The sequence below is a fragment of the Ruditapes philippinarum genome, unplaced genomic scaffold, assembly GCF_026571515.1.
Source record: "Ruditapes philippinarum isolate M1 unplaced genomic scaffold, ASM2657151v2 ctg3229_1_1_1_1, whole genome shotgun sequence".
Taxonomy (NCBI): domain Eukaryota; kingdom Metazoa; phylum Mollusca; class Bivalvia; order Venerida; family Veneridae; genus Ruditapes; species Ruditapes philippinarum.
The window spans coordinates 215,001-234,446 of NW_026859245.1; the positions used below are offsets into that span (position 1 = coordinate 215,001).

At 30.5% G+C, this 19,446-nt stretch overlaps 1 protein-coding gene across 1 annotated transcript; it reads right to left on the minus strand.

Annotated features, from left to right (window-relative positions):
- Window positions 1-4,859: 4,859 nt before the first annotated feature.
- LOC132755775 (heart- and neural crest derivatives-expressed protein 2-like) lies at window positions 4,860-17,389 on the minus strand. Its single transcript, XM_060746691.1, has 2 exons — window positions 16,577-17,389; window positions 4,860-5,404 (listed from the first exon to the last, which is right to left on the minus strand). The coding sequence occupies exons 1-2, from the start codon at window positions 17,132-17,134 to the stop codon at window positions 5,288-5,290; spliced, it is 675 nt and encodes a 224-aa protein (XP_060602674.1). The 5' UTR covers window positions 17,135-17,389; the 3' UTR covers window positions 4,860-5,287.
- Between the last annotated feature and the right edge of the window lie 2,057 nt (window positions 17,390-19,446).

Sequence of the window (19,446 nt, forward strand, 5' to 3'; positions counted from 1 at the left end):
GCACATATATGTTGCCCCCGAGTTGTGTCATTTGATACAACAGGTAAAAGCAGACGACAAAATGCACCATCTTTAAAACATTATAAATTTGAAAGATTTAGATGTATCTTTAATATAAAATGGAGGAAGCCATGCTAAAAACTAAAAAGCTAAAGGGTGTGAAATTAAGTCGATTTTTCTGTCTTTAAAAATATCTTTTTGATTAATGAATATTTGGATGAAAGAGGACTCTTATTTACGGTGTCCCATTAGGATCATAACTCGAAACAACGAAAATACGATGGTGTGGTGAAAAGTCGATGGTACGATTATGAAAGTCGAGAGTACGATGGTAAAAAGTCCAACATATAATTTCGCGTTTTCACCATCGTACTTCAGACCTTTCACCGTTTCGTTATTTCGACTGTTGGAAAAACATAGCATATCATGACTTTATAATCCTATCTGTCAGACCTTCTAGTTTCATCAAAACTTTAATTGTATAAAAAAAAAACCTATAATGAAACAGGTAATTATCTAATACCATTTCGTATTTCTTTTTTTCCACGCACTAGAAAGGCGGGAAAGTTCGCGTGCAGAAGTAGACTCCCAGGGTGCACTCTGGTAATCAGTTAATTACATTATTGTTTTACATGCTGCTTGAAACACAGCCTGACAAATGTTAATTGCCTGAAACTCTCGCAAAGTCTCGTCTGTCAGCGGCGATCAATATTTCAACCTCTGAAATTCTGCGGTTTCCACATCTTTTAATCAAAAGTCCCATACATTAAATACATCTTCTGTCTCGCGATCTTGCATGCGTCAGCTTTTATTAGCGTTGTATACTTAATTCACTCACTAATTAATGCACTAATTAATGATTATAATGACATTTCAAGCTCGTAAGTTTCAATTTTTTTGGAAATTGACCAGGTGTGTACTGTAAATATTGTTAACAATTACTTTACTAGTCTTGCATTGCTTTTGAATGTAATGATTTATCTAATGAATTTCAAACTCCAAATTCTAAAATTTAGCAACAAATAAATAGTGTGTCGTCTGCTCAAACTGCACTGGGCATGTTATGATTAAGTAAATGGCTGATTATGAAATGGACACATACTGTTTTATTTTTCATTTTTACTAAAATAAGATACATTTTTGCCAACTAAGCCTTTATGTTAAATTGAGTCCTGTATATTTCATTCTACAGTAACCATTTTTCTGAGAATGTTTCTATTATAACACTTAAGTTACAAAGTAATTTGAGAGAAAATGATCATTTCGTTGTTTTATTTGTTTATTTATTTATTTATTCATTTCTTTCATTTTATTGACGAATTTATAGTTTTGTTTCGCAAATCTACTGTTAGGAAATGTATACAGACGGATTAACAAGGATTAACAAACAGTGCAGACCATGGTCAGACGGTGCGGATATGCCGACAACCCTTGGTCTGTACAGATTGCATGGAAAGACCCTAGCAGACAAAATGTTGATATCCCCTTGGAATTAGGATCATGCCGAGAAAACCACTCAATATGTTAAGGATTTGTCCTCCAACAAATCTCTACAGTAACATTTACTGTACTATTTTTTTTTTTTTTTTTTTTTGAGAAATTTGTAGAGTTCACATTGCACTACGTAAGCCAGTATCTATAAACATGGTTAACTGTTTGATTGTTTGACGATGACTGTTAAGTTTGTTGACATAAATAACAAAATAGTTAACCCAACAAATGCTTTTTAAAGGAAATCTAGCTTGTAAAGGACATCGTATGACGTGTACTGCGAATTCACTTATATTCGAGGGCATGAAATTTCGTGGTTTTATCAAAATGGGCATTTTCGTGGGTTCTTAAATTCATGGATTTTCAATTGCTTGAAAAAAAAATAACCTAACGCAAAGTAATCTTACACTTAATCGCCGCGCATTTTACTTACCGCATGTACATTATCTTTACGTATCAGATAGCGCTTCAATAAATTCATTACACAAAAATCGGCGGAAAAAGCGCTGATGCATGTTTGTAATATATAGAATAGAGACATAGCCAGAAGTATTTATTGGGACAAAATTTCGTTGGATCTTAAATACGTGGATTGACCTACCCACGAAAACCACGAAAATTCGTGCCCCACGAATAAAAATGATTTTACAGTATATTCGCAAGGACGTACAGTTCATTTTTTCAGTCAAAACCGTGTTGCCATTTTGTATTTTCATTGCACTCTTGTGTCTGTCATCAAAGCAAAGTCAAATGACAGCATTAGATTTTCTCGTTCGAACAGTTTTTTTTACTAGATTGTTGCGTCATTTTTACGAAATATTCTGAAAATGAAACTGCATCGAATTTAACTTTTTTTGTTTAAACGACATGTTCTTAACATACGTTAATCATACCTATTTAATCTATCTCTGTATAGAATTATAAAATTGAGTTTGCTTGGAACTCTTACATATACACAAAAATAAATAAATATCATGTAAGAACACAAGATTTAATATAGACCTGAAGTTTGTTTCTGTGTCGTCTGCAAGGCAATATGAGCAAATTTGTAAATTATTCCTGTTTATAAGCCTCCATTTTCTTTATTCCATGGACGATGCTTATTTTAGTTTCCTGAATATTGCTTGTTAAAAGATTAATATTTTACAGCCAGGCTAATCTATATTAGAAAATTATAGAAGGTAATGGCCATCTTAGCAAGATTTAGGAGTGCTCATTTACTTTAGATATCGGCTGTGTGGCGTGCAGACGAGACTTTACGTCTGCACTATGTCGTCTGCTGTTCTACCCTTTATGGGAAGCAATTGTCAAACGATAGGACACAAGAAGTCCCGAATTCAAGTCTTTATCAAGTACACTTTTGACTTTCTTGAGCAAGAAATTTCTTCTACATTGCTCACTCTACCAATGAGCACAAGAGGTTAAGAATTCAAGTCTTATCAAGTACACTAGATTTCTTGGGCAAAAAATGTCTTCTATATTGCTTGCTTCACCCATGGCGTGGTATAATTTCACAAGAGGTCACGAATTCGAGTCTTATCAAGTACACTTTAGTCTTTCTTTAGCAAGAATTTTCTTCTACAATGCTTGCTTTACCAATGGCGTTGTATAATTCCACGAGAGGTCCTGAATTCAAGTTATACTTCCTTGAGAAAGAATTTTCTCCTACATTTCTTACTATACCAATTAAATGGTTTAATTCCAAAAACAGCATGATATAGACTGTCATGTGCGGAGAGGAAGGTCGAATTATGGAATCTAGTAATCTAATGACTAAAGGTAACATGGCTAAAAGCGTGCGTATTTTCTGTTCACTCTTTTCTTTATATTCAAATCATATAAACTGACTTAAAAGATTTTTACATGAACAAATGGGCGTTATATGGTAAATAAGTTTTTCATAAAACAATTCAATATAATGCACGTGATACTAGAGTATTCAAATCAAGATGTAAAACGTTTAGTATGTTTCACATACATTATCACGAAGTCTGTGAGAATACATGTACTGCTTTTACGTGACTCAATTAATACATACATTATATATGTCAATTTTTAATTTTATTTTTATTTTTTTTATTTTTTTTTTGGGGGGGGGATCTTTTTACAAGTGTTCATGTATTTACAAATCAGTGAAAAACTTAAAACGCATTGGATCTATAATTTGACTACATTTACGTCTACAATAAACATTATATAATTAAGAAATAAATTAGCAATCATTGAAGTCATTCAAATTTGCATTTACACAATTTTGGGTTTGAGTGTTTCTGTGTTGTTTTTTTTTCTTCTTATTTGTAATTAAAATTTATAATAAACTCATTATAATTCCGATGAAAAATTATTATCATATTAATGAAGTTGCAACATAATCTTATTATTATATTTAATACAACACTTTGGAATGAGGCAGTAATTTGATTGTATGAGTTTTGCACGTTGTGCACGGGTCATTTTGTACACCTGTGGGGGCTCACCTGGGGCGGAACTATAATGTTGGGTCAATATATTTCTACATTTTTTACATGTTTTAATTGAGATGCTCATCTGATTATCTTTCAATCGTGCAGAACCATTCCATTTTGATAAACATGACATGTACCTTAGATTATATCAGATTATTTATCGTCTGCGTGCAATTATTTAGGGTCATTTATTGAAATGAATTCTTTGTTTTTCACCGTTAAGCATATCATTTTTTACTGCAAAAACTTTTTTATCATTATATTTTTGTATGTTCGCACAACGTTTCTAACATATTTGAGATATTAATGCATGTTCGCAGAGCCTCAAATTCCAAAAAGATGTTGTACATAAAGTTCGTCTGCTAAAACTTCCGTGGAATGATATCGTTACTTAATGCATTCGTAGATATTTTTTCTCATAGAAAAATGACAAAACTCCGGCAATTAACTCGATTTGATTGACACTCATATTTCAAACTTGATTATACGAAATGCTTCAAATTTTAAATTTTCACTATTATCGTCTGCTAGGCTGCCGCCTCAGCGAGAGCGTCGCCTATTCCATTTAGTAAACGCGGGAACCCGGTAGGGACTAATCAGTAGTTGGAGAGAGGGGAGCAGTTATTAATACTCTATGACAACATTTTTATGAGCGTAATAATGACTTCATGCTGGCATGATAAGTATAAATGTCATGGCATATCAATCAAAATTGTCACCGTATTTTCCCGGAATATTAAGGGAATATTGTTTTCAATAAATCATCTTTCTGTACATGAATTTAATTTGGGTTAAGGAATAAAACAGTTTATATATCCTGTATATAAATCAATTTGTACTTCATAAAGTTCGGGTGAATAAGTAAAAGATTTGAATACATGAGTATATGAGAGGAAAAATATGTCAAGTTATATATTTTATTGCTTCTAAATATAAATTAAAATAAGTGTAAAATAATAAAGTATAAATTGATTAAAATTCAACATTTTAACAACAACCATATATCCACAACAATAAAGTCTTTATTAGAATCCTGAAAAAGAACACTGCAACAACCTTTGTTTTCTTTGTGTTATGAACATGTTTCCATATATTTAGCAATCCATTAGTTCGGAGACAAACTTCTTTCTGATTGTCAACAATTCATAAGCAATTTAAATAAAATTAACAGTTTTTTTCTCGTTTTTTGGTCCCAGGTATTGAATACAACATTTTAGTAAGCTAAATACTGAAATGGCAGAGAAGTTCTTTCTCCTAACCCTCAATTTATTCTTCACGAGCTAACCTGCCGCCCGTCCGGTTTGCTTCACGTTTTAATTTCCACGAACGCTTCATTCGGATGGCTTCAGTTCTGATGCCCAAACATGTTCGGGCCACCCACTTCTTTTGTCCTTTTTACTTTGAGAGGGGGAAACATTCTCGTCTTCCTCGTCTTTTGGAGAGGCTTTCTGAAAATATATGATAAAATTGATACATTAAAGGCCCATTATGCCTCAGAAATCCATATTTTTTAAATTCTTTATAAATGCCAAACATGTGTTTAATAATATTTAAATTATGGTTTAAGAGCATGTTAGATATTCAACGACTGGAAAAAAAGAAACGCTGAACATGTAGTGATGTATTGTAAAGACTGCAAAATGTATACATTTTCCATACAAAATACTAATTCACTAAATATACCATTTGCTATCGGAGCAAAATGACCAAAATGATAGTTTATGTATATGGCAAATGAGTACTTTTTTGGAAACTTAGACAATATACCAAGAAATGGAAAGTTTTTTGAAAAATGAAAATTATAGCATTTTTAAAGCATAATTAATTGTATCTATATTAGATCTATAAATACGAATTTTTAGAAATATAATCGCTTTGTTAGAAATTTATAATTCGTGAAGATCTTGGCTTGCAACAAAAAGCTTTTTATTTAAATAGAAGCGATTCTAAAATATGCTTGAAAATATAAGTAGTTTGTAACAAACAATCAACAAAGAATCTGCACTGTTGTTATAAATTAGTTTTGGCATAAATGGCCTATTAGCCATCCATTTGTCTACCACTTAAGAATTCTTGCATCCGAAAGATTCTTAGCATTTTCCATAAAAATAAACTTTTTTTACGAACGGGCAGACAGAAAAACAAAACGTTGATTCTATTAGTTTTAATTTAGGAATTTTGCATTCATCATTTGAATGAATTATTTTTCATTCTAAACAATATGTATTATCTAAAACGGGTGTACAACGTAATATAGTTCTTGAAACTTAACCATGAAAATAATGGGGAAAATCCACCATCAAAATTAAGGAATAAGAACTCCTATTCTGTAATTATTCCTTAAAAAAGACTTTTTTCACATAAGATTTCCCATTCTGATTTATCTGTAAAATCTCATAACATTTTGGTTTATATTTCAATTAATAACATTGCGTAGATTTTTTTCTATTGCAATATAACCATTACGCATTTTTTATAACATACATTTGATATAAAATAGTCCCGTCAAGCGGTGATCTTGCCGTTTTTATGCTTATTTTTCCTTGAAAATATCATGCGTTGAAAAACAAATCTTACAGGCAAAATACATAACACTTATTAAATTTCAATATCACATGACTAGGCAAAAAATAAAATTTATATACATGCATAATTATCTCTTCATAAAGAATTTTCACGTGCACTTTTGCATGTCGTCTGCTCAAAGTTATGTGTTCGACTGTTTGCTTACAAAAAAATCTTATCTGAGTGTAAAATAATCTAAGGGAGACTTTTTCTCTTTAGTAATAGAATAACCAAGAGAAACTTTAATAAGAAACAGTTTCTGACAGTTTTCCGTCTCAAGTTTAAGCAAATTATAATAAAAAATTTCTTAACAAAATAAATGTTTTTATTTTTAAAGAAAGAAAAATGAAATCTGATTGGCACTTCCTACAGACTACCTAACATATTAGCGGTTATATAAATCTAATTATTTTAGAGTTATTAATGACATAATATATTTGTTACAGACGTATCTTGTACTGTCAGATTTTTAAATTGTTAATGTTGAATTTATGTCGGAAATGTTTGCCGGGTTCATTTATCTCTCTGTTGAATATTAGATTACCAAGATGATAAATGGGAACATGGAAACGAGGCCGGCACGTCCGTCATCGTCTACCAGACGACTTCTTAACATTTTCTGCCGAATAAAACTTGACCATCGTTGTCGAACGTTGTTATGTATTATAAAAGAGCAAAGGAAACAAGAGGGGAAATACACAAAACAACAACAACAACAACAACAAAAAACCAAAACAAAAAACAAACAAACAAAAAACGATTGTTGGAAGGGGTACAAAAGATACAAAGGCCAAAGACATTACAAAAAGACAAACCATCTAATAAAAACAAATTAAGTTAAAACACCGAAAAACGTTACTTTTTCTTTCACGGATATTTCTAAAACGGTTCTTAATTGAAATGAAAACGAATGCATGTTTAATTCAATATCAGTGAATCGAATGTTTTTAACAAAACTAATGTGAGAAACTGGATGGTTTCCAATGTCAAACGGTACAAACTCGCATCTCTTTTCAACTTGTTTTTTCTCCTTATCTTTGTTGATGATACTGTTTAAATGATAACAATTACATGCAGCTGGGAGGATGGAGGATGAGGAACATAACTATACAATCAAATCAGTTAAATACTAGAATAAATATGAAACGTAAGAAAAATTTGTGTCAAAATAACAGGGACATTTTTTTAAAAATTTTTTACAACCCGGTTATTTTTTATAATTGGGGTTTTTTGTTGTTTTTTGGGGCCCTTTTAAAAACGTAGCTTTAAGTTTTGGGGTTTTTGTTGAAAGGGTTGGGATTTCCTCCCGAGAGGCCCCAAACTATTTCAAGAAAATCAAACTGGAGACAAATGTACGTAGATTTTAAAGAGAAGTAAAATGATTCAAGTAATATTTCACTTGTTAACTGCGATTAATGACTGATTTTGCAGTGTTTATCACCATATTTCTACCGCGTTGCTAACGCAGTAAGGGATACTTTTGCATAATTTGACCTCTTTTTAGTAATTAACGTGGACTGAAAGCACCGATTGCAATTAGTAAATTACTTATATTGTTCACGTGCCAATCTTTAATTGCTTGAAATACTTTCTATCAAAATTTATATAACTTAAATGTATGAAGACCGTTTGAATGTAAACATCTTATTCATGATATATGATAAATGTCAATTATGTAATAATCATCTCTATGGAATAATGGGGTAATGCTAAAAAGACAAAATTGATCATGAATAATTGCCGTTTTGCCCTTTGTTTTAACAACCATTTTTAAAATATTTTGATTATTTCGTAAAGAAAAATCTTAACTATTTATTTGTAGCTTTGCAATATTCTTTGTGTTAGAAAATCTTCAACATTATCTAGAAAGATATGCTGTTAACTAGTTGTAAGATTATAACTTCACTTTTATCTCAAAATAATCATGTTTCATCTATGTATATCTCAAGTTAGGGCTGCCTTCATCATCTTATAATCATGTATATATATCTGACTGAAATGAACGTACAATTTCAAAACCATTTATCGTTTAATAATTTATTACTTATCTGGTAATTGATTCTATCAACATTTTTTTAAAACTTTCGATAAATTGTCATCTCGTTATCATGAACTAAAATAAAACTTAATTCATGATAAAACCATTATGATTAGTTTCTTTACAGATGTGATAACTGATTCTATCTATTATCACTCTTTTGTTTCTTGTTATTAAATAACAATATAATTTTAATACATGTATGTATTCCATATTAATATTTACGAATTTAAGGCAATTATTTTGTCTTATTTGGCCCTGATTTTTTTATCTTTTTTCTTTCTTTTTTTTTTTTGGGGGGGGGGGGTGGGAAAGGGGGTTGTATTGGTAAGAGGACGAAGCTTTCAAAAATCTCAAACTGAGATCTCAGGTATCTCCATCACAGCATAAACACTGACCAAAAATACTCCTGAGATTTTTCAAATCTCGTGGTTTGCAGGCCTTTTCATATTGTACCAGTGATAACAAATAACGGCCTAGTAGACACTATTAAATTAAAGATAAAGCAGAAAAATTTAGTATCCAGTATAATTACAACTGTTTATTAATAAAACAGAATATCTAAATTACCTAAATTACCTAAAGTCCCTAAAGAGTTATTATAGAATCACTTTTTTCAAGGCAATTAATAAAAATTTTACTATTTTTTCGCTAAAACTAGCAAATTTTGACTTGCTACAAAGTGCATTAAAGTAAGAACGTGAATATCGTTCCGTGCGAACCACAATAACCCCACCTGGGGTGAGAAAAACTCGGAATATTGTACGCTCAGTGAGTTTTCTCACATTTAGAGAATTATTTAAAAGTGCTGGCTTAAGATAGGAGTAAAATTTAATGCATTGTGAGCTCTCAAATGTGTCTACAAGAAACTTTGATGCATATTTTTTGAAAATAATAAACGCTTGTGCACTGAATGATGAATAGAAATACCCCCATTACACTAATTTAATGCGTTTTGTCAATCGGTATTTTCTGCAATAAATTTACAAAAGGAGGTATTGTTTCGCGATAATTTTAAAACTGCCTGGTATTTACCATTCAGCATGTTATATTGAATTTATAAATTGTAATAAATACTAAAAAATGTTTGATTTAAGGGAAGTACACGGGGTAAAACAAAATTTCATTTGGCACAATGCCAAAGAAGGCCTGTACAAATGCCACAATTTTGTCTTGCGTGTAGGCAAAAGATAATTTTTGAAATTTGATATCTTTATTAAACATGGTGGTAAAGTAGTTATTAATTTTCAATTAAGATATTAAACCCTTCGCTTTTCGCTTTTAAATGACAAGAATATTTATTGCACACGCTTGCAGTTTTCATAGAATATGTCAAGTTTGTTAATACACCGGAAATGTTGAAGATGAATATCACTTCATACTTATGAGCCATTACATGCATCTGTGTTATTTTGTTGTTGTTGTTGTTGTTGCTGCTGCTAATGTTGTTGGTTTTGCTACTGCTGTTGTTGCTTTTCTGAATGGTGTGTGTAAAAGGGAAAGGGGTGTTATTTTTCTCGGACTTCCTCTTCCATTATCATGCTAGTTTTTTTTAACTAACTAGAGTTATATATATGTAATGTTATGCATTTGTTTATGTTGTCTACAGTGTCTACTGTATACTCCTTATCTCACTATTCTAATTAAGTTACATGACATGTTAAAGTTGCCTGTGTAAAACTGCAGATCCCTTGATTTTGATTCTATTTGCTATCAATACAGTATGAAATTCAAGTACTTTCTTGCCCAAAATGTTCACACTTGTTACTCTACTTTGGTCCCGTATTAACAACCGAGCAAGAACTATAATCACAATTTTAAAATTGATTTTGAATTTGAAACAGTTGTTAATTCCATTTTATTTTAAATTAAATCAAAAAATGAGCAAATCCATCTATGCATCTAACGGTTTCTTTACGTTTATATTATTACAGTTATATTACAGTTAAGCATTTAGTTTTATTACATGGATATGAAGTGACAGAACAAGAGAAAGAGAGGAGGAGGAGTAAGAAGAAGAAGAAGAAGAAGAAGAAGAAGAAGTAAAAGAGGAAGTAGAAGGAAAAAGAAGTAGAAGAAAAAAGAAGTAAAAGTAAAAAGAATAAGTAGTAGAAAAAAGAAGAAGATGAAGTAGAAGAAAAAGAAGTAGAAGAAAAAAGAAGAAGTAGAAGAAAAATAAGAAGCAAAAGTAGAAGCTGAAGTATCAATGCTAAATAATTTCTAGGAGAATAAGCTAAAATATTTAATAAATTTTCGTTTTTTATATTTTTATGTTAAAACGAGACTAACTACATAATGGGTAATTAGGTATGAAACTAAAGAAACAATTTTAAATGACATAACATTGGAACTGATGTATATACCGTAATAAAGGTGTATTCGATTCTATCTTAAGATAATAATAGCGTTGTTTATAACAAAATCGTTTAAAGAAATGAACAAAAAGCTGAAAGATGGTAAATTGTCTAATTTGTACAAGTCTAGACTGCCAATTAAGACTTACAGGACCTAGAAAGTAGAAGCAAATGATTTGAAATTGCTCTCGTTTAAAGCTGTGTTTGATTCATTTCTAAAATAAGAAAAAACACTCACATTCAAAAGAAATAAAACTATTTTTATCAAATTAAACAAAACGATACAGGTGTTTTGCCAAACGCACGAGATAAGCGTGCATTTTATATCTTTAAATGAAAACTTCCTCTTCATGGGGCAGAATATGTGTTTTTAGTGTTTATTTGCGCGTGTGTGTTTTAAAACATAATACAAATAAAAATTAAGAAAGCTCCATACTTCATTAATATCCTGGTTGATATGTTACTATATCATTTTGACATAATGCTTTGAATATGGAGATGACAACTTTTGATGTGAAGGGTTTTGGTAAAATACTATAGAAAGTCCAAGGGACTCCACTGAGGTTTTTTTGACATGACGGGACTGAAAATAATTTTCCAAGATTAATGTTTCATTTGATAAAGGTCTAGATCGATAACTTGTGTGCAAAAGTTAAGATCATCTGCTCACTCCGCTTTTCCAGAATAATCACTCTAATTGTGAAAAATGACCTAATATTGAAAAGCGTTGCAACGTTTTTCACTGAAATCGGCTATGAACAGCAGAAAAACTACTATTTTCAATCTATTTTTGAGCAAATTTCTTAATTTCTTATGAATACCTTTCCGTTTTAAATACCCCAGCTGATCTATGTAAGAAAATCGAATTTTAAGTTTTTAGGATTTTGGACTTCAGTGGAGTTCTTAAGCAGGCGTTCAGCCAAACTGTATGAATGAGTAGGTTGTCTTCGTTGTGAACTTGTCGCATTACCTGCATGTCTATGTTGCCACTAGCACACAGAGAATTAATTGCGTTTAGATTACAGATTGCTTTATATTTTTCAATTGCTTGACTTTTTACGCCCGAAATTTAGACACCTTTTCGTTTAACAAAAAAGTAGTTCCGGATGAAAGTTGAGACAATAAACTTTATCATTACGATTCAGATATTGCATATGTTTTACTGAAAATTAAAATACCTTTAATGATAAAAACCAAATAATATCCTGTAATTCTATACTGTTTTTAATTTGTGATGTATCAAAAAGATTTTTTTAAAAATATAGTCCATGCCCCTAAATTACCTAAACAATTTTAAAAACGGCAACTCGTTTATATTACCGCACATATATTGAGCCAATTTGCACATCGGGATACAAGACCATGCTCTAAACAAAATACGGAAAAACGCAGCGTGTTACATTAAAATCACATTTTTTACAAGTTTTATTTGAATAAAATCCTGAAATTTGAACGCGGAAGACTATAATCTTCTATATCAGCCGAATCTAGATAGTCTACGTCTTCAACATATCATAAAATATATAGAACTGTCTGTCATTATTTACATCCGACATCATTAAATCGCAAGCCCCTGTGGTTTTATCAGCCTCGTTATCGGGCGCCCCGTTTGGTACCCGGCCCAAGTAACGGAGAAATGATCGATTTATCAGGCTTATCATGTAAAATACACTCAATACAAATAAATGACATTGTAATATAAATGTAGACGTTTTCCATTTAAAATCCAAATTGGCATTAACGGGACCTGGGGTCATTTTAATGATAAGATCCCAATATGAAGCACAGTAATAATTGTATTAAAAATATTAATATTTTTTGTTCCATTTACTCACATTTTGCTAACATAGTTTAATTTAGAAACTTAGTATTTCCTAAAGTCAAACAGATATATTCTTTTATTTCTTCCAATATTTCAATAGTTGAAGCTGGATTATTTATACATATATTACTTTATAAAAGATAATATCGTTTACAAAATTCTTTTTTTCATTGTCCACTTAATATTCCGGTATTTTCAGAATTGAGTATATTTCAGTTTCATTTCACTAGGCCCCCAAAAAAGCTCTTGAAATTATTTTATCAGCTGTCATATTGGATTGGACCACCAGTGGATGAAGTTAATGAAAAGCTATGCATACTGGTATTAAAGTTAATGCATTATTTTCTAGCGTACGTTTTCAACTCAGAGTGTTTTTTGCAGTAGATAATTATACAGTTATTGGACATAAAATGTTGTCATAAAACTTTACCCGTGATGACAACATTCTGGGTCACACGCATCCACCCCCAGCCCCGCCCCTCTCTCCTCCCCCTCCTCACATTTACTGCACTTGAAGCATCTAAGAAGTGAAACATAGCAAGTTTATTTAACTGCAACTTTAACCCTTAACCTGCTGAATTTCTTAAATGGACTTGCCAAGCTTCCATTTTTGGAATTGTCCATTATCAAATTCGGGTATTTCAAGATGAAAATATGAAATTGGTCAGCCAACAGTTTTAGGGCCTGATCAGACGGCCTGCTGGGCTGGATGTGTAGTCTAGGTTTAATGAGGGTCCATCCGCCCTTTCAGGCACTGAGAGTACGAGTACAGACCCTCGGTTGGACTGGCAGTCTGGCAATATAGTGTTGGTAAAAGACTAATCATTTTCGGTTCCAAAAAGTAAAGATTTAAGTTATCTTTCAAAGATAATTGTTCAAGATTTGTCCCATAATGCTTCATCTTACAATAATTTCATCTTTATAAAAGTTGTAAAAGAAATACTAACTTTACTATATCTAAAAATATTAACAAGCATTGACTGTCCATTCATATGTATAAATTTATGTCTGAAATACTAAAGGCGTCCCTGCGCGCCTGTTATCTTCGGTAGGCACTTCAAATTACCTGCACTTTTAATGTCTGTCATTTCAAATTACACTTACTTAAGCATCCACTTAAAGATAAATACGCAATTTTTGTCAAAAATCATTATATTCAACTATATTCTAATAAGACTGAGCCGACGAATTTGCAATTTTATTGAAATGCAGTTCAGATAAAAGAAAGTATCAAAACAATAGCCACAGCCAAAAAAAAGCCAACAACAAAAAACTTTCTAGTAATGATATGAACTGAGTATATTTTACCCATAAGTATGATTTGTGAGGTACTTTAAAGGCAAAAACAATGTTTAAACTGCCTGCTTTTGTAAATTTCAATCCTTAACTGTAATGGAAATAGGAAATAGGGAATATTGACGATACGTTAACAACAACAACAACAACGTTAGGAAGTATCAACCTTATGCTGCAGACGTTGTATTGAAAAATATTTCTAGCAACCTTTAATTTCATAAATAATTCTCAAAATATGTAACAAAGAATCATTAAAGCTGCCCGAATCCAGATGTGTAAATATTTTTAAAAAATGAACATGCAGGAAATATATAAATTATATGTAAATAAATGTATATGAATATTCACAACCAGCATGACGTTTTGTTTGTTTTAAACATAATTCGAATGAGTATTTACTATGTTGTCAATGTTCATATATTATATTTTGACATGTTCTAATAAAGGTAATGTCTATGTATAGTTAGTGCCTTCAGCAAGATTAACGCTTAGCAACTTGGCGAAAATTCTAAAGAAAATATATAAATTTAATTTTTCATGAAAAATTGTCCTTGAATCCTCTGTGTGGCCAATTTGGCCATTTTGTATTAAATTTATACAGTTATTATCAAGTGTGATGATAATGCAACGTTATTAGCATAATTAGGTTTTAGATTTCGTTAACAAGGTAAATCATATAGGCAAGTGCAAGACATATTTTTTGTTTCAACATATTAAAGCTGCATGCCTTCAGATGGGCCAAAATATTTAAAGAAAATCAATCTTGAAAAACATGTACTAAAATTTTAAAAAAGTAAAACATTAACAATTCAAGAAATAATTTACATGTTATAAGCAATTAATGACTGTTTTTGCAGTATTCATCACGATATTTCTACTGCGTTACTAATGCAGTAAGGGACATTTTTGCATATTCTGATTTGGTCTTTTTGGCCAATTTTCGCAGATTTTTTATAGTTTGTAATGTGTAAATTACTTTCTTTGTTCATTTGACAATATTTTACTGTTTAATACTTTTTTAAAAAATGTTTGCTACAATTAACATGAACCTGGAGGCATGCTGCTTTAAATATCCGTTGCATTTTTATCAAATTCCAATTAGTAACTAAACAAGATCCGAATATTTATCAAAATATTAACTTCACTTTATCAAATTAGTACAAAATCATTACATTGTCAAATCAGTCACATGTATTAATCGTCACGTGCTTATGCTTTAAATTTATACATTTTAAGAAACTAGAATTTTTTATCGTGACCAACCGTTGTTGCTGTTTTGAATTGAGTTTACTACGCATGTGATGGTCATCTGACATATATATTTAAGAACAGTATATATAATCTTAAAGAACTTATGTTTCCTGCAACATTTTCCACAAATAAATAACATGCAGACTTATGTTTTCAAGAAATTTTACTCTATGAAAAACTACAATCTCCGAGTATCAGGGGGGAGCGTAGCGCACTAAATTATAAAATATCTCAAAATCTACAAAAATTTGCCTACTTAAATTCATGTGAAATAGAATCAAATTTTATTTCCGTAAGGTACTTTACTTTTATATGAAATGGTTTAAAAATAAGTATTTCATTACAGACCCAAACTGAGTTTATTGGTCTTTTATAAATCTAAACACTTGAAATAACCATTTTTCTCACCACAAATTTCCACATTAAATTTTGACATTTATATATAGTTAGATAAAAAGATCATTTTTCATTTCCTCGGTGGGCGACAAATACATTAATGAAGACAAGAGGGGCCATGTATTATCTGTTATAATGGATTACTTAATTACCTCCGCGTTCTCTATGATAAACTAGTGAAAGTGCCAATCTGATTGGTGAACGTAGTCGTTGGTCATGTTGTTGTTTTCTTCAAGATGTCATTAGTTATGGAATGTCAAATCGTGACTTTATGCACGTGAAAATCTTAAGGAACGTGAGGTCACGGACATAAGGTCACTTGGTTTGTTGACATTATTTTTTTCTTATATTCAATTTAAATTAACAAGTATGGAAGTAACTGGTTGGAAAATTTTATATACTACTAGTAATTGGTAAAAGCAAGATAATATATTGACATTTGAAAAATATATATGTTATAATGAAAGAATATGGAGATGAAAAAAACGAAGTAATTTTGAAACCTTGCTATATTTATTATGCCGATTTTCCAATAAATGAAATGCTATAAAAATTTAACAAAGACATTTCTCAATTTTGACTTTCATAAAAAATATTTAATGTTCTTTAAAATCTAAAATAAAATGTTTGAAAATTCCATTTAATTTAAATACGACAACTTATCAAAGCGGTATATATATAAAAAACTAAAATATAAAACTGAAAATGAATATGTTATAAATGAAATATGGCATTTGTGAGAAAAAGGGTTTAAACTTAAAGAGTTAGTATTTGCATGCGGCGATATGAAGTATTACATTTAAATGGACAAGCTACAAAACAAACTATATTTTTTCTAAAAGGAAATACAAAGGCACAGAAATAATTCCTCTATATTTTGGTATTTTTATACACTTACATCCATTTTACGTATTTTATCCATATCTATATGATGTCTTTCTCGTTTCCGTGAAATCTCTGCTTTAAACCCTTTTTCAGTCAATTTAGGGTCATCCTTCTTTAATATGTCCATCAAATAGGAAATATATGAGATAGCTAGCCTTAATGTCTTGATTTTAGAAAGTTTAGTGTCCGACGGAACGTTTGGAATACAGTCTCGTAAATTTGTGAACGCGTTGTTAAGACTCTGAGTCCTTCTTCTTTCCTTTTTACTAGCGTTCACTTTTCTTTTCACACACCGTTCACTTCCGAAAGGATTTTGATATGCATCGTACGGAATATGTGCTAACATGTCCGCCTGTCCGTGCGTGTGTCCGTACGACTCTGGGGACATTGGGATCTCCGGAGTGCCACTGAGCACCCAGTTGTGAAAATAAGTCCTATCACTGACATTATAATCCGGGTATCTTACTGCCTGCCCCGGGTATTGGGACGCGTAAAACTCGTGCGCTGACGTCACACCCATAGGACCCGGATGTGCGTACCCGGGATGGTAACCTCCAACACTGAGGCTCATGGTTCCACTTTCCTGTGTTTTATCTCTTCTTGTTATCTGTGTTTAGTCTCAAAAGCAACGACTGGTACTCTGCATCAAATCATTCCTGATCACAGACATAGAATACGTCTGCTAATGCATGTATCAAAACACGAATCTCTGCTAGCCGTCCAAATTATAGGCTTTATAGCGGTAACTGGTTTAAGAAATAAGCTTAGACAAAAGCCAGAAACATCACTTGCTAAGCCAGAATTCCTAAACGTGTGATGTCCAATGAAATAATTGGTGTAGAATAGCTACTACATGAATGGGTTCTTGAAACAAGTGTAATTCTGGGAGGAGAAAGTTCGCTCCGCCTACTCTATTTGAAAATACGCCCATTTTCTTGGATATTCATAAACACTCTGTGGTTTGAATGATTGTACGCTAAGGAGGAAAGTTTTCGTTTCAGTTATCCTTTAACCGTTCATACTTTAAAATATTTTTTTAAAAAGTAATAAAGCAATATGTTTTAGATAAAAAAGAGAAAAAACAATGCACGGCGCAATTAGTTTCGTCAGATTTTATAAAGTTTTATCTCGGTTATATAGATAGAAATTGTCAAATATCCTGGTTCATAATGGCTAATATTCGAACAACGTGGGACATGACATAATTATTATGTTATACTAGTATTCCAGGGACAACATAAAATGATCAAACATATCCATGCATTTTACTTATCTAAATAATGTTGTTATTTTGTATATTTTCGATTTGAATATACATGAAGGGATATACTGTCCTAACATCACATGCAAGTTAATTATAAGAGTTTTTTTTTATTATTTTCATTGTAATTTAATACCATATATGGAAACAATTATTTTAAAGGTTAAACTCAACCAAAACAAATATGTATTCAATTCTATTTTGTAGATATCTCAAGCGTAAATTGTTATGTGTAATAGTTTGGTTAAACACATAATGTTTGGTATGTTTTAAGTATAAATCTAACAATTTCCTATAAATATTGATGTTATTTCTACCTAAAGCTGACATTTATAACATTGTAGAAATGATACTCTATTTTAAAATTACAGTTTTTTTTCATCCTCTAACCATATGATATAACATGTGTAACCATATAATATTACATGTATATATATATACTTTATTGGTCTTCTTAAATTGTAGGCTGAAAACCTACGTATTGAAGGCTCAAAACAATTGATTTTTTTAACAAAAAGTAACATTCTTTAATTTCTGTGTCCTTAAAACTTTATATTTTACTTTCTCTTATTTTAACAAGTCGAAAAGTTCTTTCCTTCTATTTTCAGATATATATATATATATATATATATATATATATATATATATATATATATATATATATATATATATATATATATATATATATATATATATATATATATATATATATATATATATATATATATATATATATATATATATATATATATATATATATACCTGGTGTCATGCTGCCAAAATATGATATCTGACATAAGTAGAATTTTATATCTGACATTATTAAAATTTGATATTAGACAAAATTAGTATTTGATATCAGACATAATTAGAAATTGATATCTGACATAATTAAAATTTGATATCTAACATGGTAAATGTCTAATATCTGACATAACTGCTATTTTATATATACGACTTGAATTTGTATTTGATATCCGAAGTAATAAATATTTGATATCTAACATGACTTGTATTTTATATCTGATATTAGAAGCATTTGGTATTTGACATAATTGATATTTGATATCTGACATAAAAAGTATTTGATATCTAATATATTTAGTATATAATATCTAACATAACTGGCATTAAAATATCTTGAAAAATGTGTATTTGATATATGACACAATGTCGTATTTTATTTTTGACATAAGTGGTATTTGGTAACTGACATAATGGGTAATTGTCCTAATTGATATTTGACATAATTGTTATTTTGGTGTCTAACATAATTAATATTTGGGGTCTAACATAATTGATAATTTGTGTTTAAAATAATTGATATTGGTATATGACTTAACTGGTATTTTGCAGACAACATAACTGGTATACCGTAACATCAGTGGTTTACTTAATCATGCTCTAATCTTGTATAAATTTAGACGAAGAAAAACAGTGATCCAGAATAGGCTTTCATGCTTGTCATACGCAATGTTTTGTTATTGGATTGTTTCTTTATATGTAAAAATACAAATAGTATTTTTTTTCTTCCAATAGCCCTTTTATTATATTGCAGAATTATTGTAATGATTATATGTATACATAAAGTCCTTTTGTTGAACCATCTAATAAGAGTTAAA

Bases quoted from the DNA above. Each gene is read 5' to 3' on its own strand.
- LOC132755775 (XM_060746691.1), bottom strand. From the start codon at position 17,134: ATGAGCCTCAGTGTTGGAGGTTACCATCCCGGGTACGCACATCCGGGT. The intron at 5,405-16,576 runs GTAAGTGTATAA...ATATATTTTCAG, and splicing joins ATAAAATACGTAAAATGGAT to AAAGCCTCTCCAAAAGACGA.